This window comes from Macrobrachium rosenbergii, chromosome 28 (genome assembly GCF_040412425.1).
Source record: "Macrobrachium rosenbergii isolate ZJJX-2024 chromosome 28, ASM4041242v1, whole genome shotgun sequence".
Classification (NCBI taxonomy): Eukaryota; Metazoa; Arthropoda; class Malacostraca; order Decapoda; family Palaemonidae; genus Macrobrachium; species Macrobrachium rosenbergii.
Window position 1 is genome coordinate 27,890,001 of NC_089768.1, and position 25,000 is coordinate 27,915,000.

Sequence of the window (25,000 nt, forward strand, 5' to 3'; positions counted from 1 at the left end):
AACGTCGAGGAAATTTTATACCACGTCTGGCTTTTTTGTCTTCGGACGAAAAAATTCGTTATTGAAATAGATTATCTGTCTCTTCCGGCCGTCCATCTGCCCCTGGTCTTGGGTCAGATAGGTGCGCTCTCTCTCTCTCTCTCTCTCTCTCTCTCTCTCTCTCTCTCTCTCTCTTTAGCATATAGAATCTGTTATCTCTCTCTCTCTCTCTCTCTCTCTCTCTCTCTCTCTCTCTCTCTCTCTCTCTCTCTCCTCTTTAGCATATAGAATCTGTTATCTGTCGATTTATCTTAAACCAAAGTTTTGGGAAAATATTATCTTTGATTTTCGCCGGCGTTCGTTGTTTTACCACTTCTGGACTTCCGCCGAAGTGTTTTCCTTCCATCTCTGAATATTGATTTTGGGAGAACATTTTCCTTCAAATGACCTTTCATCTGCATTCATCTTTCAGTGCACCCTAAATTAATTTTGAATAATTCATTAAAACCCTCCATTGCGGATGAAAAACGATGAATGCTGCATGAACGATGCCGGCCATATGATCAATATTGCAATGTTTGTTTTTTGTTTGCTTGTGATTCTTTTTTTCTTTTTTCATTCGTCTGCTTGCTTGCCTGTTTGTTTTGTTTCTTTTTTCTTCGTTCGCCGTGTCAACGAGAGCATGTTTTATTTGATGTAAATTTCTCTTTAGTGTTTATTCGTTTCGCTCTCCGAGGAACCGTTTGTAAAAAGCAAGGACATTCAAACAAGTTTAAAAAAAAAAAATTGCAAGTGCGGTGGGGAATATTTCAGATGCATTGGATTTCGCTCCTCGGTTTTATTTCTTCTGCCGAAATTTTTGTAACAGCTTTTTAGGAAGAGGGCTACGGAAATGGGACAGGTGAAGAATGAAAAAAAAAAATGAAATAAAAGAGAAAACATGGGGCAGCCTCTGAATGAAAGAGGAAAGAAAGGGCGATATTGAAAGCGAGGAATCGAACGGAAGGAAAGCAATAAGAACCGAAGTTAGTTAGGGACAGTCAAGTTTGTGTCGTTGGAGAGAAATGACGATAATGTTATTATCTAATAAGATAATGAAGAGGAGTAGGAGGAAGAAGGGGAGAGGGGGAAGAGGAGGATATGTAGAGGGGGAGGAAGAGGATGAGGTGTCCGCGTAGGAGGAATTATTCTCTGATCAAAGCTTGAAATGAGTATAGATAACCAGCGCGTGGATGGTGGAGAGAGGAGAGAGAGAGAGAGAGAGAGAGAGAGAGAGAGAGAGAGAGAGAGAATATTAAAAAGCACTCCACTTTTTATAAAGGAAGAAAGAAATTGAAGCAATAAAGCACAAGTCTTTCGAGTAAGGAGACTAATTAATATGAAAGATTACAAAGGAGAGAGAGAGAGAGGGGCATTTTTATCACCCAGCTCACATCACAGGCAAGCTAGCGAGAGAGAGAGAGAGAGAGAGAGAGAGAGAAGAGGAAGGAGGGGGGCATTTTTATCACCCAGCTCACATCACCGGGACACGGGTTGGGTCAAGAGAATGGTATAATGTCTTAACGCTGAACGTAAGGCATTAGGGTTGGATTACCTTGGTATTTTGGTCCCACGGCGAGGGACGACGTGTTCTGGGTCGACAAAACTGCCCCTTCCCCCCCTCTTTCTACCTATAACCCCCAGCCCCTCCTCCCCTCCTGCACCGCCTCCCTATGGTGGTCATCTTATACCTATTTGCAATGGTCGTACCTATTTTTGATGCCTTAAATCGTGGCATCATTTTTTTCTCCTGAATTGTATTTGGGACGCAAACAGATTAATTTACAAGTATTTTTACCATCGGCCATTTAAGCTAACAGCTGTTTATTGGCCCTACCAGTTTATGATATTTGTAATCGCGTCGTTGATTTATTTGCCTAATTGGCACTGGTGTCATAAGCAAATTAGTGCTTTGATCCTCAACATTCTTTCAACAACAGTTGAAAGTAACAGTTGTAGATCATCAGAGATCCCCAAACAAGACGTATGAAAAATATTTAACAGTTTTAGAAATGTCACACCATTGAACATCAGACTTTAGGGGACGGTATGAATCTTTTCCTCTGTATACCAAGATGATTATTTTGATTAAATGCTTGTCTTAGCAACCCCTGGAACGTAGTGCATATGCTCCCACACCTACGAATGTCCAGATATATAGACACAGGCGAGTAACCTATGCTTTATCTGGACTGTGCACGAGTGGACACACTGCTTGCTCACTCAGTTGACAAATGAACCACTTATGCTGTTAAAGGGTTGGAAGTAGGGGGATTGCTACGAGAGGTTACACACTTCTGAGCAATAATTGGGAAAAGAGGCAGGGGGAAGACTTCGGGGCAAAAAACGAAGGGTTGAGTATGATGAGAAAGGAAAGGACGGCCATATAGCAAACAGAAATAGAGTCATTTCTCTCTGTGGACTTCTCTGTTTCACTTTGGGCGGCTGCAGTGTCATGGATATTTCAGCGTGAATTTATCACGTTTAGGTTAGGCTGACGGTGAGCATTGGTAATCCACACTGGAATTTATCACGTTAGGGTATAGACTGATGATGAGCATTGTTATCCACACTGGAATTTATCACGATTGGGTTAGACTGATGATGAGCATTGATAATCCACACTGGAATTTATCACGTTTAGGTTAGACTGATGATGAGCATTGGTAATCCACACTGGAATTTATCACGTTTGGGTTAGACTGATGATGGGCATTGGTATCCGCACTGGAATTTATCACGTTTAGGTTAGACTGATGATGAGCATTGGTAATCCTCCTGATTAGCCTGTTGCTGCTTAGTAGGCGAACTGTTCCTTTCTTTTGATAAGAAGTGTTTGACGTTGTTATACCAGTGGCTATTTAATATCTTGTGTTTTATCTCCTCTTTCGTCTTGATTTTACAATCAAACTTTTTTTTTCTCATTCACTGGATTCAAGAAAAGTAAAACTGAGTAGCAGGAGTGATGAGTCACGAAACCATCAGCGCATTCAGTTTGCGTGATTTCGTCTTTCTGATTAAATCCATCTGTGATATCATCTGTGAAATGTGTTCCTCAGTAAATTCCATTTCTTTTCTTCAGACTAATCGGAAACATTTAAGACACCTGGAAATTGTTCCTCTCTAATGACCTCAAGTAACTTCGATATTTGCAAATTATACTTATACTTTTCCCTAATCTCGCATGAATCTCTCATGATTGTTTTAAACTCATCTCTGATAAGTAAATCAGAGTCCTATCAATCCCTATATTTTCGTTTGTGAATTTTTTTTTTTTTTGGTATTTTTAAATTATTTTGTCGTGTTTTTTTTTTTTTATCTATTTACGAACTCGTCCCAACCCTTGTAGTTCCTTACGGCGCTGAGTTGCCCAGTAGGAGATCAGTTCCTTACATATGTTTTGGCCATAACACAGTGCCTTGATTAGTCTTTTATGCCGTTCAGTGAAGAATGGCAAGTGGTAAAATATTTTTCTTACGCAAATCAGTCGAGTTATGTGGTATTTACGTTCCCTTATACGCATAATTTCAGTAGGAAACACGTATACGTTTACACATATATATGTATATATATATATATATATATATATATATATATATATATATATATATATATATATATATATATATATATATATATATATATACATATACATATATTTAAATACATTGAATATATTAAAATACGAATATATATGTATATATATACACATATGTATGCGCGTGTAAATCTATACTTGTTTCCTACTGAAATTATACGTATGTATTTTATGTGTATATATACAGTATATATGCATACATATATATATATATACATATACATATACACACATATACGTACACATATATATGCGCATGTAAATCTATACGTGTTTTTACTGAAGTTATACGTATGTAATTTATGTGTATATATACAATATATATACATACACATATAATACATATATATACACACATACACATACGTACACATATATATGCGCGTGTAAATCTACACGTGTTTCCCACCGAAATCATACGTACATTGGAACGTAAATACCACATAACTCAACTGATTTGCTAAAGACAAATATTTTACTACTTGCCATTCTTCACTGAACGACGTGAAAGATTGATGAAGGCACTGCGTTATGGGCAAAACATATGTAAGAAATCGAACTCCTATTGGGATACTCAGCGCCGTATTGGACTGCAAGGGCTGAAATGAGTTCGTAAACAGATATAAAACAACGGGACGAAAGAATTTAAAGTTGCCAAAATAATACTCACAATTGAATATATATATATATATATATATATATATATATATATATATACATATATATATATATATAGATATATATATATATATATATATATATATATATATATATATATATATATATATATATATATATATATATATATATATATTATATATATATATATATATATATATATATATATATATATATATATATATATATATATATATATATATATATATATATATATATATATATATACAGTATGTATATGTATGTATATATATACTGTATATATAGATACATAGATAGATAGATACAGTGTGTTTATGTATTTATGTATGAATGGATGTAGGTATAGCATACCCGTTTCCTATTAGAATGAGTGGAACCAGAATGTGTTACCATACTAGTTTTTAGCAAATAATTTTTGAATTAGATTTTAAAGCTTAAAATCAAACCGCCCGTATGTGTAAGCGATTAGTGTCGTACCTCCAGTCACTCAACTTCACTTTGTCCCAAATAGGTTTCTAAGAAAAATTTAGAGCCATGCATTAAACCATGATTTTATGACCAACACTGTTTTTCGTGTACTATTTACGTGTGTAAATTAGTGCCATGTATAAACTAACTCTTCTCACTTCTCGTGCATTCCTCCGTTTTCCATCACATTGCAATTTGGAAAATACTTTGTTTCCTGCCATTACCACCGGGCTTGTAACTTTGTTAATTCTAAACTACATTAATGGGACTTTACGCCTTCAGTTATTTATATCGTACAACGTCACGGTATGACATTTAACAAGAATTCTCCTCCCCTTTCATTTCGTCTCATTATATGTATGTGTTTAGTTTAACATTATGCGTTCATGTAATGGTATAAATATGACTGCATGCGCACGTGAACATTTAAAAAAAAAATTAGCAATAGATTTTCAAAGAAATGAAAATCATTACGTTCCGATAAAATGTCAGTCCTCTTTCAGCATTATCATAGACCACCATATCATGTATTAAGCGCTGTTTTAATGTTGTGCTGCTTTGGCGAGTCATTTCCGAGAATTTAGTTTTTTTTTATTGAAACAAGTGGAAGATGTCATTGTTGGGAAGAGGAAACTGCAGAAAGCATATTTTCTAAGGAGGCGTTTCCATGTATGCAATTAACTATTCAGGCAAGAAATAACATTCGGACGGCGGTAGAACAAAAGATTTGATTTCGTCTTTGTAGGCGAAGGAAGCCTTTTGTGCAATACCAAGCTGTCTGTCAGTCTTTGGTAATCTGTTTTTGAAGTCTGAGGTAGAGAAAGGTTGAAGTCGAAGATAGGTCGAATTAGTAAGTACAACGTTTTCAGCGCGAAGAATGAGGATGTTTACATGTTTTCGAGTCCTTACTTAATCTTTTTCATTCCCATTTTGAAGAGGTTTATTAAAATTCTCAGAATTTTTACGATTTATATAACCAATTATCCGTACAAAAAGGACACAGCGACACAAAAGCCATGTTTTTTTTTTTTTTTTTTTTTTTTTTTTTTCGGTCTTATTTCAAGTAAAGTGGAAACTATGATTCTAGTGGTGCCAACGAATCAGCTGTGCATTGTGTCTTGAAGTTCCATGTTACAACGGCTGCGAAATCGTATGCTTGATGACTTAAACCTGGAGACGTTTAAACTTGTTTGCTTAAATGAATTTTATTGAAAAGAGAAACATTTCTAAGTGCATTACGTGACTGTTCATTGCGTACACTGGAATTAAATCCGTCGTCGGATATGATAGAAAGTCATATCTTTGCCCGTGTCTGTACAGTTAGCGAAATGCCCAGAGATTGGATGAAAAGTACGAAAACGGATTATAATATTTCTATGGAGTTGGCGGTAAATATACCCAGCTGATATCATTGTAACTTATGGGTGGTGAACAACACGAGATTCCTCCAATCACAGTTCGTTTTAGTGACATCAGCTGTTGATATAATCGTCTGTTCCAATAACATCGGACAGTAGGTTTGGTGCGTACTGTTTATATTTATCCAACTTATGCAGGTTTTGTTTTCAAAGCTTATAAGTATTATTACTAATTGTAGTGATGATCATGATAAAATTTAGTACCAACCTCTCACTGGTATCTGTACATATCTTCATTACTGATCAGCCTTGACGGAGGTACGCTCTTTACTAACTGGTCATGTTTTCTGTGTTTCTTAATACTAAATGATTGAGGTTGATTAAGGTTACTATTTTAAAAGTTGATCAATTAAAAATCGCCACGCAACTGCATGAACGTTCTTATCTGTAACATTTCTTCGTGTGTGCTAGAAAATATCGCGTTAGGGTTTTAACAAGGATTGAAACTAGTTGAATTGCGAGGAATTTCCCACGAGATAAAAGTTCAAGAGATTCTAATTACTCCTGTTGATTACAAACATTGTTTACAATCATGGTTCACGCTGGGAAGACACAGGAAAAGGACTAGCAAAATGAAAGTCAACTAGACGCCATATCTGCCCTGATATCACCAGAGAGTACAAGACGAGAATGTACAATGTACATCTGAGTGTTTTTTTATAAGGGAGTTCACTAGAATTGAAACCAGAATTAATATTCTTGACTTTTATTTTCTTTGCAAGAAGGCCCAGATTTCGTTTCGAATTGAAAACTCTCCCTTTTTTTTATTTACCAAATACAATAACAGTCGTCACAGCAGTATTTTCTACCGGAGTACAATTATAATTTATTGGATTTCATTTGTTTTTATTGTTCAATCGAAATTTCTTTTATTCTGCTATCTAATCTAGTTTGGAGAGCCATACACAGAAGGCAATATTACCTGTTGATTGTGTCTGATGTTAACCTGGCTTTCGAAATTAAATAATGGCCTTTTTATCTAGACCAGACATCATAATATGTTTAGTCCATTCTGGCTTCTACTTTGTCGAAATCTCTCTCTCTCTCTCTCTCTCTCTCTCTCTCTCTCTCTCTCTGTCTCTCTCCATATTACAGTATTGTACACAGGAGTCCGGAGTTCTTTGTATTGGTACCATATTAAAGCAATATCTATTACTTCTCTCATATTGCAGCTAGTCTCATCTCTATACAGACAGCTAGTCTCATCTGTATATAGACAGCTAGTCTCATCTGTATACTGTACAGACAGCTAGTCTCATCTGTATACTGTACAGACAGCTAGTATCATCTGTATACTGTACAGATAGGTAGTCTCATCTGTATACTGTACAGACAGCTAGTCCCATCAGTACACAAACAACTAGTCTCATCTGTATACTGTGTAGACAGCTAGTCCCATGTGTACACAAACAGCTAGTCTCATCTGTATACTGTACAGACAGCTAGTCTCATCTGTATACTGTACAGACAGCTAGTCCCATCTGTACACAAACAGCTAGTCTCATCTGTATACTGTACAGACAGCTAGTCCCAACTGTACACAAACAGCTAGTCTCATCTGTATACTGTACAGACAGCTAGTCCCATCTGTACACAAACAGCTAGTCTCATCCGTATACAGACGGCTAGTCTCATCTGTACACACAACCACCTTGCATCAAACTAGTCTCATCTGTATACACAGAGAGCCCCGATAAAAATCGAGATGCGAGTTGTGCTTGGTGTTTCCTTTGTGGCTGATGACGAACCATTGTCTACTAAAGACCTTAAGTTTCTGGGAATAGGAAAAACTGTATTGCAATGTCCCTGCAGGCTTATTTATTTTACAAATACAAATATTTTTACAATATATACATACAGACGTACATATCTGTCGATCTATATGTGTATATATATACACATACATATAAACATACATACATACATACATACATACATACATACATACATACATACATACATACATACATACATACATATACAGCAGCGAAACAAGAGCGCACCCGACCTCTCGGTAAAGACCTCTGCATTTGACAAATGTATATCTGTTCATGACGAATAAAAATTATGGCCAGTAAATTATATAGGAACTCGGAATAAGTTTGTTTATTAATTAAATAATGATGTTCATACATATAATATGACCAGGTCATTTTGGGGTGTGGGGGGCCACGGAAGGGTCAGGGTGGAGGGTTTGGGGGGGGGGAGAGGCTCGTCAGGTTTTGGTCATGCATTTGCCCAAATCCAAAAATAACGTCTACATAATGAGCTTTTTTGTAGAATGTTTTATTTATCTTCAGTAGCATACGGAGTACATTTCAGGTTTATGAAATTGCGATATCATTATATTCATGCTATATCCTGAATTATGCACGATTAGAGCATTCAGATATTATCAGCATGCCAGATACTGTGTATCGCATCATTCCAGAAATTTTAATTAATGTCATATATTCATCTCGGCGCTAAATATTGCATGGTCGTAAGCTAACACTGAAATTACTGACCGAAAAAGGATTACTGTTCTGAGTAACTGGGTCCCTTCAGATTTTTTCGGAATTTATTTGTTTTTTTTTTTATTTTCAGTGAAATTGTAGCAAAGCAATTGTAGAGAAGTTAAGTTTGAAAGTAAATGAAAAGATACGCAAGCTTTTAGTAAATGAGTAATTTTGTATAGTTGAACATATGATTTTTTCAATTTGATATCTATGATAAGCATTAGTTAAGAAAATTAAATAATGAAGAATTTAGGGCAATGGCCGTTCCCTTGTATCCAAGAATCCATGCAACGCTGTATAGGTCTAACATTATATATATATATATATATATATATATATATATATATATATATATATATATATATATATATATATATATATATATATATTTATATATATATATATATATATATATATATATATATAATAATATATATATATATACATTATATATATATTATATATATAAATGTATATATATACATGTATATATATATATATATATATATATATATATATATATATATTATATATATATTACCACGACCCTACATAATCATCTGTAAGTTGCTTAAGAACATCTAATTGTAACATTACGAGCAAAACTTTCTCGTTTGAAATGCAGAGAGGAAATCACATGGTAACGTGAAAATAAACAAATGAAAAATTTGAAGAGGGAAGCTTTTTCATCACTTTTCAGATCAAATTGTGATCTTCATGTATAGAAACTTGAAGGTTTTGAGTTCCGCCACAAGTAGTCTATCTTTATATATTGTTGATATAATTTTTCACTCTTTAATGACTATTTCAGAATCCACCAGTAGTGGGTAATATCGTATTAAGGAAAATGAAACTAAAATTAAACCAAAACAGGTGATATATTAAAATTTACACCGATTCTAGGGGAAACATCACTTCCGATTTGAACTACGTACCGTTCTTGCCATATTTGGCTATGGTTCTTTTTAGTGTATTTTTGTGTAGGGAAGTACATGCGTGCACACAAATATGAACGCTTACATACATACATGCATATGTATGTTTGTACATATATAATACACATATATGTATATATGTATATATACTATATATACATATATATATATATATATATATATATATATATATATATATATATATATATATATATATATATATATATATATATATATATATATATATATATATATATATATATATACACACTCACACTCACACTCAAACATTCGTTTCTAAAGGGACATAGATTACTTGTCGTGATTTTTACATTTATTATTGATTATTGTTTTTTTTTTTTGCTAATAATTAACTTTATTTTTGTGGGTTGCTCTAATAAGACATACATTATCGAGAGCAAATATGCGTAAGGCTTATCTATTTCTTTCCAAAGTAGTAATGATTAAATCGCACAAGCTTTTTCACTATCGCCATAATTATTATTAAATATTGTGAGCTTTTGTGAAGATTCCACCTGTGATAATTACACAGATTGGCGACCCTTCCAGCTTGTTTTGAGCCTGACAGGTGTCTGAAGACTGACCAGGTGTGATGTCAAGCAGACATCTGCGCACTTTTCCTAGATGGTTTGATTCCCACATATCATAGATGAAAGATACAATTCATTATGTATATATATGTTTATACATATATATGCATATACATATAAACATATTAAATATTTATATATAAATATATAATTACATACATATATATAATATATGTATGTATGTATGTATGTGTATGTATATGTTTGGTACACACCTACACATGCGAGAGATGATGACCTTTCTAGGATCCTTTATTTTAACTGTTTCGTTAAGTATGCATTTAGTTGCGTCAGGCAAATAAAAGCCTCCAGGGTGCCGGAAGGTGCCAGCCAAGGTGACGTGAACAGCAGATGTATAAGGGAAAGAAATATTCCCCATATATTCAATTCAGTTCGTACTTTCATTCAGCCGTCTCTTTGTATTGTACAGTATATACATATAAACGCTTTCTCCAACAACTTACGAACACACGCTTATATTCACTCATATACTATGTGAAAGTCGTGAATTCGAGTCAACCGGTTTGATAAGTCCTACATACCAAAGTCAGGCTTGGTCAGCCTATGATGAGGGTTACATGTTTCAGTTCTAGAGGAAATTTCAAATTATGCCTATCTATTTCAGCGACCGACTTTGATGCGACCACAGCTCTGGATTCATATATATATATATATATATATATATATATATATATATATATATATACACACAAACACGCACACACAATGCGTGTGATTGCTGATAAAAATGATATATGTGCAAAAGGCATGCCAAGACGCAATGTGTAGTGTGAATATTTGTGATTAGCAACCCAAACTGCTCCATTATACCAATTTGAAGAAAAAGTCCATTTGTACCTGTGTATAATTCATATACACATCCTTGCCTTGCATGACATACGTGTTTGTGTGTGTGTGTATTCATCTGCAAGTACTTGCCTTGCGTATAACATTATGGGCATACCTTTGTAAATCAATAATTAAAAGTTGAGCTTAAGAACAGCTTTTGTTGTCAAGGCATTTTTACTGTTATTTACTTCCATGACCTCACTCTTGTTGTATTGTAAGTTGTATTTTTCTCTCGCCGACTTCTTCATGATTTAGTAACGTGTAGGAGTGAACGGATTATCACAAAATCTAATAGACAAAGAATCTGCCATAATGGGCCGCTTTTTAGAATCCTCGGTCTCTGATATTCTTCAGAAACCTGCCTGACCTCAAGTCAATACGGCTGACCTTGTTGACCCTTCAGACGAGCAACGTTGTAGGTTATGTAGGCTTTCATTTCCTGCGACCTGATCGGCTTCCAAAAAGCTCCGAAACAGAAGGTGGAAATCTCGCTCAAATAAATCACTCGCTAAATGCAAGAGATTTTTTGAAAACTGCAACCTAGAAGACCAAAGGCGATCGTTTACCATTTTTCGGTGGAAACGTATGGCGGACCTTCTCTGGAAACTGTGGCATCAGATTCGTGTCAAAGTTTCATATTTTTCTTCCTCTCTTTTCATCCCCCTTCCGTTTGCCGTTATGGCTTTCACCTCTTCCATTTCCCCCTACATTCACCGTCTTCCCCGTAGAAGGTGATGTACCACGATGCGTTGACGCTTTTATTTACAAGCATACAGGAGACCACGATCCCTTTGAATGTGACTCGTGGAAACTGAGCTTGAGTGTGTTTGGTATCAATAGTGTGAAACGGCTCTCCTTAGTCCTTCGAGGAGGAGGAGGAGTAGGAGGAGTAGGGGTAGGAGGAGGAGGAGGAGGAAGTGATCGTGACGTGGATGGATTTTTATGTTATTTTGTCGTGGAATCACCCCTGCGGAAGGTGCTCTTCGCCAGATACTTCAGGGTAGGGGGTTCAGATCTGGAATGGAAAGAGTAATTTTGAATTATAATTTATTTTAGTTTTATGTCATATATGAAGAAAATTAAATCTCGTGGGAGACCATCATGTTTATTGAAGTTTTGTTAAAGTAACGAAATGTTACTACAAGGGAATTTATATGTGTATATATATAAATATAAATATATGTATGTATATATATATATATATATATATATATATATATATATATATATATATATATATATATATTTTTTTTTTTTTTTTTTTTTTAATGATGCTGGTGGAGCTGTTTCATTGAATTATGGAGAAATAAAATTCTATATGGTCATTTAATTTGAATAGATAAAAGTGGAATTAACGCGATCCAGTTATCGCATCGATAATGTCATGAAAATGGCGGCCCATTTTTCGGGAAGATGATGATGGTTGTCTAAGCTTTATGATGATAACGAAAAGTTTCTTGAAGGAATTTGAAGCGAAACCAATGGAAGTTCAGGAGAAACTTGCAACTGGACATTGTAATTCCCATGTGCTGCTCGTCAAAACTGGAGTACTTCTAAAAGTGGTGATGTGTGTGCCTCAGGTGAGAGAATGATTATGGTTTTCATACTGTGATATTAAATAGAGTAACTGAATTTTAATAATGAAAACAGATGAGCAGGTAATTGCAGGTAGGGGAGCTAAATTTCCGGAGCTCAGAAATGTACAGGTCATTTATGAATGCTTATGAACAGCTAAACTAAAAATGATTGATTATATTCCTGAAACAACAGCGACCAACTTGATTTTATTCCAGGCGCCTTATTCGTAAGTTGTCCAGGTCAACCGGAGTACAGTCGGTGGCTGTAATTTCCAGCATTCCATGCGGCACTGGAATTACTTGAATTAAATTTCGGACTAGGGCAACCAATGCGGTGGCGCCATTCGTGGTCTTCAGAATATAATAAATCGTCATTATCATTCTGTGAAACTGAAAAGGGATAAAGGTGTGCTTTTTATAGCTCCTGGTAGCTCTACGGGTAAACGAACCTCTTGGTAAATTCGGGTTTTGAAAAGGTAATTTTTCTTAGAAAATTAGAAAGTGATTAAGATACTACAAAACCTTTTTTTTTTGTCAAGATAACTATTATTATTATTATTATTATTATTATTATTATTATTATTATTATTATTATTATTATTATTATTATTATTATTATTATTATTGTTATTTCCCCCAATGATTTGTTTACTTAGTTGGTGAGGCCCTGTTTTGTTTCTTCCTCCTACTTTCTGATCATCAAGAAATATAGGAATTCCATTGTCTGTATCCTAAAAATTCTACCTTTTTTTTGCGACCCCAGACAACTGTTGTTATTATTCCAGTCAAGTAATTCTGCGTTCCTTTACAAACTGACCAAGTGATTCCTGGATGCTCGATGCATAAAGCATTCATCTTGAAAACAGGATGAAAATATAATTTTTGCTTGCTTTACGTAGTTGCCATTGGCGTTATTTATGTATTTGCAACTGCAACTACCTGAATCTGTCGCTTCGGCGGACGACAGCCGTGCTTATTACACAGGAAAGGTCATAGGACCACAAAAGATGGTAATATTCTGGCCATTATATTTTTTAATCTGGAAACTGTTGCTGTGAACTTTGTATTTTTTTCCTCTGGAATTTATCAGTGTATGAGATAACCAAAAAAGAAGTAATACTTCGTAATATACATTGTTGGGGCAATTTCACTGAATGATGGAAAAGTGACATTTACTGAGGTCATTGAATTTAGACAGACAGAGATGGAATTGATACGGTTTAGTTATCTCATTAATAATGTTATTAAAATGGAGCCTAGTTTTGGCTTTTGGTGGGTTGTCAACATAGATTCCAATAGGTGTTAAGGCTTACAGAAGTAAATCAGTGAGAAATTATCAATGCTTCCTTCGGTGTACAATGCTGATAAGTGAATTTGTAAGTGCATATATATCTATATATATATATATATATATATATATATATATATATATATATATATATATATATATATATATATAGATATATACATATATATATATATATATATATATATATATATATATATATATATATATATATATATATTATGATTTGAACAGTAGATATGAACAATGATTGTCTAACTCCGTTAAGTCGTAACATAGATTTTTAATGGCATTCTGATGCTTCTGATAGAAGATGGCAATCTCTCATCAAGACATTGGTGTATGACTGGGGAAGTCTCGGCATTGCATAACGAAAGATGCCAGAGATGAAAAATCCTGAACATAACGTACGATCAAACAACCTCCCCCCTCCCCATTAACTAAAATTATAATTTATTCTTAAACGCAAATACCCGAGAACTACATAGTTAAAGAAAATTACAATAAATAGAAAAGATATAAAAATTGTGCAATAACCTTAGAGGTAAATACTCTTCTAAACAGTATGGGAAAGGCATCGGTTGGCGACTGGATATTAAGCATATTTGGCATATTACCATCGATGTGAACATCATGTGCGAAAGTGCCGGGCAAATTGAAATTAATGTTTTGGCATAATTAACCAATCAAGCAGAACATGCAAATTAGTTAACTTAGAGACGAATGAGCAGATGTGTAATTTTCAGCTTCATTTATCAATATTTGACACAAGCGGTAATAAATATTGAAGAATATTTGACACCAACTGCAAAAGTATCAGTAATGATCAGCTGTTTGATTTTTTCCTACTCTGAAACATCTAGTAATTAACATGCTTGTCAGTCCGTGTATGTTTTTTATGGCCCTGTTATATCCGTGTGTCCGTCAAGTAAAGGTTGAAAGTTTTTAAATGACCATAATTTTAATATATATATGAAGATAGCGACTTTAGACTGCATAGTCACGGTCAAGGCCAGGGTCATACAAGTCAGATAGAGTTGCTCTCTCTCTCTCTCTCTCTCTCTCTCTCTCTCTCTCTCTCTCTCTCTCTCTCTCCCCCCCATACACACACACACACACACACACACATATATATATATATATATATATATATATATATATATATATATTTTACGTTTTTCCGTGGTTTTAGTTTGAAATATGCTCTGTGAGACAGGTAGCAACAATTTAAGTTAATTTAGCCTTGTAATTCTGACTTCGTGGGTACGGGAAAACGTAAAAAAGAGGAAAACAAAGGAGAATTTCATATGAGCATAGGGCTCTGGTTACTGAGGGAAATATTACGTAAAACACGTGGGCACATTTAAAGTAGTGTATTTACATAAATGACATTAGTACGGGAGAGAGAACTCAAGTAGATTGAATGAAACTGGGGAATCCCAGCCACAGTCGAGAAGCTTCCACGATAGGATCCCTCTGAAATGAGAGATATGCACATTATACGCCAGTAATGAAAATAGACAAAAGAATAATGAATTCGAAGCTGCACTGAGGGTGCCAAAGGAGTAATAAAGAATTAATACTGCCGATGCAAGAGGCGCACGGACATTAGACAAGGGAGATTTCTGGCTTTCTCTTTAAGAAAATATTACGAGACAAAAGCGTGACTGAAATGGGGCTCTTCAGGGCACTTTACCTTAGCAGATTTTCCGAGGGCGTGTAGAAGGCGGTCCGTGGATGACTAGCGATTTCGAGGACGAGTTTCTTCCACGTGGTGAGATGCAAGGGCTTCCGTAAAGGGGCAAGGCGATGGGGACTCCTCGAAACTCAAGCAATGGCGTGTGGGCTCGAGGAATACGGTCGAAGGACACGAGGAGAAGTATACTTTTGAAAGGGCCACGTGGTTAGGATGCAAGGGCATCGATGGGGCCAGGTGTTGGGGACGTCTTCACAAGTTCACTCCATATCTTCCAGCCCGCGTGTGCCGTCGAGACCTCTGGGCTTTTGCCTTTTATCCCCTCCTATGGGGCAGGGGGGCGTCCATCACAGATGCTTTGACTCATTGCACCTGCTGCCCGCAGGGGAGGTTTTGGCCTGTAGGAGAAACGCCCAAGCCAGATTACTTTTGCCTCGAAGGAAAGATCTTTATCAAAAATGGGAGCGCCTTTAATCTTTTAAACCCTTGTTTTTAAGTCGATAGACAGATGGTCTATCGATCGGCCGGCTGGCAGTAAATGAAACACAACAACAACAAAGGAGGGGGGGAGGGGAGGCAATTTGCTAGCGAATTCTTGCTAATCATAATACCTCCCCATACAAGATGATGTACATACCTCCTTCGGGTGTGTACATCGATATTCAAGAATGAGCGGCAAATGCTTTACGTTACTCTACATTCTGCCTTGCAATGAACTTTACTCCTAAGGGTTTTATGAAGCTTGGTTACTTTTAATAACACATTGGGACAATTTTCGTTAACAGAACGCAAAGTGGTTTAAACACTTGCAAAAGAATAATTACTTTAGATTTGGTTACCCACTGTAACTTTATAAAGTGACTCGAACAATTGTGAATTAATTAAGATTATAGGACCACGCATATGCGGCTATGGCCAACAAATGAAAAGAAATGGTTATTGTTCAAGAATTAAAATACACGGTTACTTAATTTTAGATAAAATGCATGCGGTTAGTACAATCTGCCTTGAAGAGGCTGTGTAAATGAAAAACAGCGTTTATTTTTGTAAATGACATCCCCTTTTACACGATACTGTAATGACTATACATATTCGCATTGATAATTTATCTTCGTTTTAACGTACTTGGCTCAGCTATCGTTCAACGCGAGCTGAGGGATGACCCACACACCGGGAATTTGACAGTCGTGTGCGGGCGAGAGTATTCGCGAGGTTTTAATTCGCTAACCTTAAACTACGCTAATTTTATGCGTCTACTGCCAACTCAATGTTATGACTGGGCGAGCAGACAAAAGATGTGGGGTAGGACAAACAGCGATTTTGGAAGGAATGGAAGGGGGAAAAGGGATAATAATAACAAAAGGATAATTACCAAGACGTTACGAATGAAAACTTGACCGCATATGAAAGGCGGGACACGTCCCTCAGAGCTTACAAAAAGGGGCATTTAAATCACAAGGGCAAGAGTTTATGACTCGCGATTCATTAGAATTAAAGATAAATAAATGACTAAAAGAAAGTAAATGATATTGGCAGAAGAGCTAAGGGAAAAAGAGTGAGGGTTTTATTGTGTTAGGCGGGAATCTATCGTCCTACGCCTATAAATTACGGCCCGGACTATCACTTCAGTCCCAGGGCGAGGAAAGTGCACCCGAAGGGCGCGACTCCTTCAGGAGGGGCTGACACGCACGCCCGTGCCAGGTATGGGCGCAAGGGCGTGCCACTTCTCACTCTGTTATTCTTAATGATTTATACATTGTGTGGGGAATGGTATCCCGTATTTAATTGCCTCTTGTGGGGATAATTTAAGGGAAGATTAGTAGAGGATGGTAAGAGATAGCAGTTCCTGAGGAACGGAAGAAGATAGAGGAGGGTCTGACATCCCCTTCTGGATTAGGGGTGCCAAGACCTTCGAAAAATGAAATGGTGGCACAGGTGCCATGGGAGCTCTAGAGCTCTTTGTAAATTACCTGGAATGTCCCACGCCCGTGGTAATTTCGCCTCGAGCCTTTCTTAATGGGACAGTCGTCCTCGGCCGGGGAAGCGGAGGGCCCGCGACCGGAGGGCGGCACGGAGTACCACCTGGGCCTGCTGATGCGACAGCTGACGCAGGAGTGTTCCGTGCGGGTTCTACCATGATCCGTCGCGGCTCTTGTAGTTCATCGGCCAAGTGAGATATGGCAGAATCCTGACTTGCAATTGCGTCGGCGACGGGCTGAGGCAGAGAGGAGGCGGTCGGGGGTGGCGTGAGCGGCTCGCAGGTAACGATGACCAGCTCAGGTACGGGTTGCGAGGCCGCACCTGCAGGTGAGCTTCCGCGGTGGTCGGGAGGAACCGTCTCTCTGACCGACGCTGGTAGAGGTGCCAGGCCGGGGGAAGAGAGGGGGTCCTGAGTTGGATCCCGTGAATGGAGATTGGCGTAGCGCTCTGGCGTTGGCACTAGGGCAGAGTCAGGCGCTATCAGAGGTTTCTTGGGCTCGTCGGTCAGGACGGACGAAGCTTGGCCCTGCTCGGGGCATGCAAGTGGCACCGGCAGGAATTTGGCATCTCCTGAAGGGAGATTTGATTGGGGCCCTGGCACTGGCACTGAGGCAGGGCCGGGCACTGGAATGGGATCGGGAACCGATCGGGGGGGCCACTGTACATTGTACTCAGGTGGCACTGGTGGGGACTGCACGTCCTCCTGGTACCCAGGGGCGCCAGTCTTGGCTGAGGGAAAAGCGGGGGGGGATTACTCGCGCCCGCGGAATGATTCGGGGAATGTGGACCCCAGATTGTCGTGATTTCGGCAGGGACTGGAAGTCCTGTCCCAGGATGACGTCATAGCCTCCGGGGAGATGGCTTGCTACTGCAAGATTGCACATTTTGGATTGGTGAGGTCGTGAGACTCTCAATTGGACCGTAGGGAGTATCATCTTAAATTGATTTATTCCCTCGATCGTGACGAGTTTTCGTCTATTGACGATAGCTCCGTAGGGAACTCTGTCCTTCCGGATGAGGGAGATTTGTGCGCCCGAGTCCTCGAAAGCAGTGACTCGGCGCGCGGGCTCGCTACCTCGTGGAGGGCCACGTATACAGGCCCTTCGGCGGGAGGGCCTAATGACTGGGGATCTGTGACGGCCAAGGCGACGGTGGGAGTAGTTGATTTATTATTGCGTGGGCATTTCGCCCATGCGGAGAATGGCCATAGACCTTGCACGCCGTGCAAAAGGTCTGGCTAAAGTCTTTCCGCGCTGCCCCTGTGGAGGGCGCAGGCGAGTTATTTGTCGGTTTTCCGGGAGAGAGAGCCGGTTTCTTGTTCCGGCACTGTTCGAAGGAATGCCCCGTTTTCTTGCAATAATGGCAAGTTAGGGCTTGCCCGAGTTCCCATTTTTGTTGGAATTTGAACCTCCGAGGAGGGACGGGGGATTTATCTTCCGCCCCATGGATCCTTCTTGAGGGTGGTGAGTTTCCCACATATCTGCTATTCGGCAACACTCGGTGAGTGTTGCTGGGGCTTTTTCCACTATATGAGTGGCGAGGGCAGGAGGGCGTAGCGCAGGAAATGCTCGAATTTAAACCGCTCGAGTACCTCGGCGGTGTTAGTGGCTCCTTCGGAATCGAGCCATTTTGTCAACGCCCGCTCCGAATGGTACGCCCAATCGGACCAAGTCTGGCCTGCTTCTCTGGGCTGCTCTCTCCAACGTCTCCTCCACCGCTCGGGGGTAATCTCGTACGCCTTCGTAACTGCTTGGCGTACGGCTTCCCAGTTTCCCCGATCGTCTGCGGGAAGGGCGTGGTAGGCAACGAGGGCCTTTCCGCCCAGGAATTTAGTGAGAACAAGGGAGAGTTCCGCGGGGGAGAGATCGCAGCACTCCAGGACTCGTTCGGCCCTTTCAAGCCATACTTCGGGTTCGGACTCGGTCCATTTTGGCATGAACGAGTGAGCTTGGCTGAGGGCACTCATCCCCGCGGCAGGGGGCGGGGGGGTGGCGGGCTGTCGTTCTAGCATCTGGAGCTCGTGGGCGCGCTGTCGCTCTCGATCTTCCCATTCTCGTTCCTCCCTTTTCTCTTGGGCGATTCTGTCTCTCTCCTCTCGTTGTTCTTGGGCAATTCTGTCTCTCTCCTCTCGTTGTTCTTGGGCAATTCGTTCCCTCTCTCTCTCTGCACGTTCTTTATCCTTCTCCTGCTCTTGAGCGATTCGTTCTCTCTCTCTCTCTGCACGTTCTTTATCCTTCTCCTGCTCTTGGGCAATTCTTGCCCTCTCTCTCTCCTCACGTTCTCTTGCTCTCTCCGCCTTGGCATCGTCCACTCGCTCTTGAACCCATGCTCTCAGATCTTGCCCCGATAGTCCCATGTCCTTCCCAGCGGACATGTAGAATTTGAAATCCTCGTTTTGTTGGGCTCTGGTATTAGCCATCTTGAAATAATGGGTATATGATATGTCTGAGAAGACCTTTTGTTAAAATTGGATGTGTCTTGGAAAGACGTGGTTGTTCTTGGCGAACGAAGTCTAATATGCGTCTTGGAAGACGTAGTTGGATTTTGTCACGCTCGGACTTGGCCGGCTGTAGCGTGAAGTTAAGGAGTTGTTCTAACGAACTAGAATGATCAGTCCCGTAAGGGCTTAGATGTGTGTGAACTACACTATATAATGTCTCAAAAGGACTTAATTTTGGGTTCCCGCAGGAATGAGAAATTCTCGCCACGTGCGACGTAGAATTTTTGTATGAGTCTCTGAGGACTGGAATTTGGAGAAATTCTCGCCACGTGCGACGTAGAATTTTAGGAGTCTCTGAGGACTGGAATTTGGAGAAATTCTCGCCACGTGCGACGTAGAATTTTAGGAGTCTCTAAGGACTGGAATTTGGAGAAATTCTCGCCACGTGCGACGTAGAATTTTAGGAGTCTCTGAGGACTGGAATTTGGAGAAATTCTCGCCACGTGCGACGTAGAATTTTAGGAGTCTCTGAGGACTGGAAATTGGAGAAATTCTCGCCACGTGCGACGTAGAATTTTAGGAGTCACGTAGGACTTGGAATTTGTGGAATTTGGAGGAATTCTCGCCACGTACGACGTAGAATTTTAGGAGTCACTTAGGACTTGGAATTACGATTCGTCCCTTAGGACTTAGAAATTACTAACGGGAAACCCAAAGAAAAATTGTATGCTGGGAAATGAATGGGGAAAAAAAAATGCTACACACGCGGGCATGGGCGGGGTGGGGTGCAGGTCGTTTGGCCAACACCGGAGGTGTTTTTAGATTCTGGGTGAATGAACCCGTATATTTATATACCGTCTGGGATTCCGGAGAATTTCCCAGTCGTCTGAGAGGATAACAGTACAACGGCCTAGTAATTTTCCCTATAAGCGGAGTTTAAATTTCGCTTTCCTAACACCTAACTCGAATTCTAACTACACTGAGAGAATTGTCAGCAATGCAAGCTGACTTCGTCGTCCCACGTGGGAATTTTATTCGCGCCTAAATAACAGTTCGCTAATTCGAAATGCGAAGTAAAAGTTATCACAGAGGAATTTCTTTCGCACTATTCCTCGAAGCAAGAATATGGCAAGGATTTTAACACAGAGGAATTTCGCACTATTCCTCGAAGCAAAGGATGGTTAGCACTGGTTATTTCCTAACTACCTATCCTGAAAGGCATGCATTAACGAATCTAATACGGCGGTTCTTTTCTCTCAGTGAATACATGCGTCCCTATTTCTAATTCCTAGGAACAGTCACGATTGTAAAAAGGTTTTGCTAAGATTAACATATTACTTACGTGGAATTTTCTGGATCTGTGTGCTGGTTTTACACATAAGGTTCGTAATTGTCTCGTACCCAGCTTAGCTTTGCTAATAGCTGATCTGGCAGGTTGCAAATGCAATAAAGCAACACTAGGGGAACTGCAACTGCAAAACGAGATCTATGGCCAGGTCGCCAATTTTACGTTTTTCCGTGGTTTTAGTTTGAAATATGCTCTGTGAGACAGGTAGCAACAATTTAAGTTAATTTAGCCTTGTAATTCTGACTTCGTGGGTACGGGAAAACGTAAAAAAAAGGAAAACAAAGGAGAATTTCATATGAGCATAGGGCTCTGGTTACTGAGGAAATATTACGTAAAACACGTGGGCACATTTAAAGTAGTGTATTTACATAAATGACATTAGTACGGGAGAGAGGAACTCAAGTAGATTGAATGAAACTGGGGAATCCCAGCCACAGTCGAGAAGCTTCCACGATAGGATCCCTCTGAAATGAGAGATATGCACATTATACGCCAGTAATGAAAATAGACAAAAGAATAATGAATTCGAAGCTGCACTGAGGGTGCCAAAGGAGTAATAAAGAATTAATACTGCCGATGCAAGAGGCGCACGGACATTAGACAAGGGAGATTTCTGGCTTTCTCTTTAAGAAAATATTACGAGACAAAAGCGTGACTGAAATGGGGCTCTTCCAGGGCACTTTACCTTAGCAGATTTTCCGAGGGCGTGTAGAAGGCGGTCCGTGGATGACTAGCGATTTCCGAGGACGAGTTTCTTCCACGTGGTGAGATGCAAGGGCTTCCGTAAAGGGGCAAGGCGATGGGGACTCCTCGAAACTCCAAGCAATGGCGTGTGGGCTCGAGGAATACGGTCGAAGGACACGAGGAGAAGTATACTTTTGAAAGGGCCACGTGGTTAGGATGCAAGGGCATCGATGGGGCCAGGTGTTGGGGACGTCTTCACAAGTTCACTCCATATCTTCCAGCCCGCGTGTGCCGTCGAGACCTCTGGGCTTTTGCCTTTTATCCCCTCCTATGGGGCAGGGGGGCGTCCATCACAGATGCTTTGACTCATTGCACCTGCTGCCCGCAGGGGAGGTTTTGGCCTGTAGGAGAAACGCCCAAGCCAGATTACTTTTGCCTCGAAGGAAAGATCTTTATCAAAAATGGGAGCGCCTTTAATCTTTTAAACCCTTGGTTTTAAGTCGATAGACAGATGGTCTATCGATCGGCCGGCTGGCAGTAAATGAAACACAACAACAACAAAGGAGGGGGGGAGGGGAGGCAATTTGCTAGCGAATTCTTGCTAATCATAATAATATATATATATATATATATATATATATATATATATATATATATATATATAACGTAGCCCAATGTCCTTACCTAGTTTAAAGCTAATGGAGGAAATAGCTTTGAATCTGTTTAGGTGAACTGTTTGCGTATTATATGTGGCGCAGAAAGATTTGCAATGGTGAGAAAAGTGCAGACGAATAGAAGTGGCACAAATAGGTTAGTTTAAAACGAAGGATGGTTCAGTGTGCTTTGCGATGGTCTGGTCATGTGAAGAAAACGGAGAAAGTATTAGTGCGAAGTTGGAGAGGAAGAGTTAGGAAAGCACTGGACAGAAGGAGTAAAAAAAGGTACTGGAAAGGAAGGGACATGAAATCCAGGCAGGAAGAGAGTGCGTGAAGATAAGTGCTGTATGGCTTTGTGTGTGAGGGGATCCGACGCACTGCTGATGAGCATTCTGCGGTGTACGAAACGACAGTGTTGCGGGAGGTGTTCTTCACAGGGATTGCATTCACGATGAAGCAGTTGAATATTCAATTTGGTAGTGTGGCCTTTGTTTTTTTTTTCCCTGGACCAACCTCCTGCTATGGGAAAGGGTCTAATGTAAAAAAAATATATATATTTATATACACTTGTAAACCTTGTGAGCGAGAGTTTGCATGTACGCATTTACGTGTTCGTATTAAGATAGCTTAATAGTTGACGGCCGAGTTTTTAATCATATGGTCCGTTCTCACACGTTAAAAAAGCAGCATGTTCCTTTATAAGAAATTGTTCTTCATAAGCATGTTATGAGATGAATGATAAACCTTAGGGCTTTCAACGAGTTCGAGCATTTAATGTTATAGTGTTTGTGTGGGTATATATACGTATATTATGTGCGTATATATAAATATATATACTGTATATATATGTATATATAAATATATATGTATATAAATATATATATATATATATATATATATATATATATATATATATATATATATATATATATATATATATATATATATATATATATATAATATGTGTGTGTGTGTGTGCATATTTTTATGTGTGTGTGTGTGTGTGTGTTATATTTATACACAGAAAGAGGGTGAGAGAGAGAAAGAGAGAGAATTTAAAGTTTTTTTTTTCTCTGAACTGCAGAAAAATTTTTGTAACATTCTCATTTAAACCATATGATTTCCCGAGTATAATTTACTGCGTTGTGTGTGCTTTATGTTATTCGTAAAAAAAAAAAATACATCTATTTGAGAATTACAAAATCTGGTGTTGGTCGTACGTTTATATTTTCACAAATTCGCCGTTTCTGTTGTTAGTGAGATTATGTGATTTGCAGAAATAAAAGGTAATTAAACATTTTTAATGCGTATCTCAGAGCGAGGATTACTAAAAGGATTAGTCTAAGATGTATGAAAAGATGATTTCATTTTAAAGGGCGGAGATGATATTATTGTTAGTCTTCACACACACACACACACACACAGTCATTTCCAGACAGGGGACTTTTCACAACATACGTACGCATCTCTCTCTCTCAAAAATATATTATTAGTTTATTTTAATTTACTGAAGGATTGATATTTTAACTTAGGTAGAAATTATATGTAATTGGGCCCAACGGATTTCTCTGATGCCTCAGTTCCACCGCCTTAGGGCCGGAAATTTAATTATAATGTCTCTTATTTTCATGTACCTACTTATGTTGTGTTGAGAATTTTTGCAGTTTCGTGATTAGTTTGAAAAGCACGGCTGGAAAATGTGTTTTCGTTGCTCGTAAAATTGTCGAAGATCTGAAATTTTTTTCGCATGTTCATGCGCCACTTCAATATATTGGTCAATTATGTTTGTTGTAATTTTCCTTAACGGTCGTATTTTGCAGGAATTTTCTCATCGTTTTTAATTGATTCTTTTACTCGTTTTTTTTTTAAATATTATTTTTTGGCCCTTTCCATATAGAGAAACTGTTAATGAGGATATTTTCAGTATCCAGTGCAGCAAGACTCCCCAAGAACAACGACGTAACCATATTTCAAGTTTTGATTTTTGTTGGCCTAATGTCGGAATATATTCTGTTCTATTACCAGTTTTCTTGTTATGCTTCTATTGATTTAGAATTATTGATTTAGAATTCTATGTATTAACGACTTCTCCTTCTATATAAATATATATATATATATATATATATATATAGTTCCTCGTTGGACGAGTCGGTATAGTTCTCAGCTAGCACGCTGCTGGGCCCGCGTTCGATTCTCCGGCCGGCCAATGAAGAATTAGAGGAATTTATTTCTGGTGATAGAAATTCATTTCTCGCTGT

General features: G+C 38.6%; 1 protein-coding gene and 2 long non-coding RNA genes across 3 annotated transcripts in view; 1 reads left to right on the plus strand and 2 right to left on the minus strand.

Annotated features, from left to right (window-relative positions):
- Window positions 1-25,000, plus strand: part of LOC136854166 (uncharacterized) — a 752,981-nt gene that overhangs the window by 30,692 nt on the left and 697,289 nt on the right. The window lies entirely within an intron of this gene.
- LOC136854156 (RNA-binding protein 25-like) lies at window positions 15,297-20,544 on the minus strand. Its single transcript, XM_067130403.1, has 2 exons — window positions 15,635-20,544; window positions 15,297-15,414 (listed from the first exon to the last, which is right to left on the minus strand). Exon 1 carries the CDS (start codon window positions 20,031-20,033, stop codon window positions 19,140-19,142), a length of 894 nt encoding a protein of 297 aa, XP_066986504.1. The 5' UTR covers window positions 20,034-20,544; the 3' UTR covers window positions 15,297-15,414; window positions 15,635-19,139.
- Window positions 21,748-22,688, minus strand: LOC136854157 (uncharacterized). The gene is made up of 2 exons (XR_010857653.1): window positions 22,088-22,688; window positions 21,748-21,866 (listed from the first exon to the last, which is right to left on the minus strand). It is a non-coding gene; the product is annotated as an uncharacterized lncRNA (long non-coding RNA).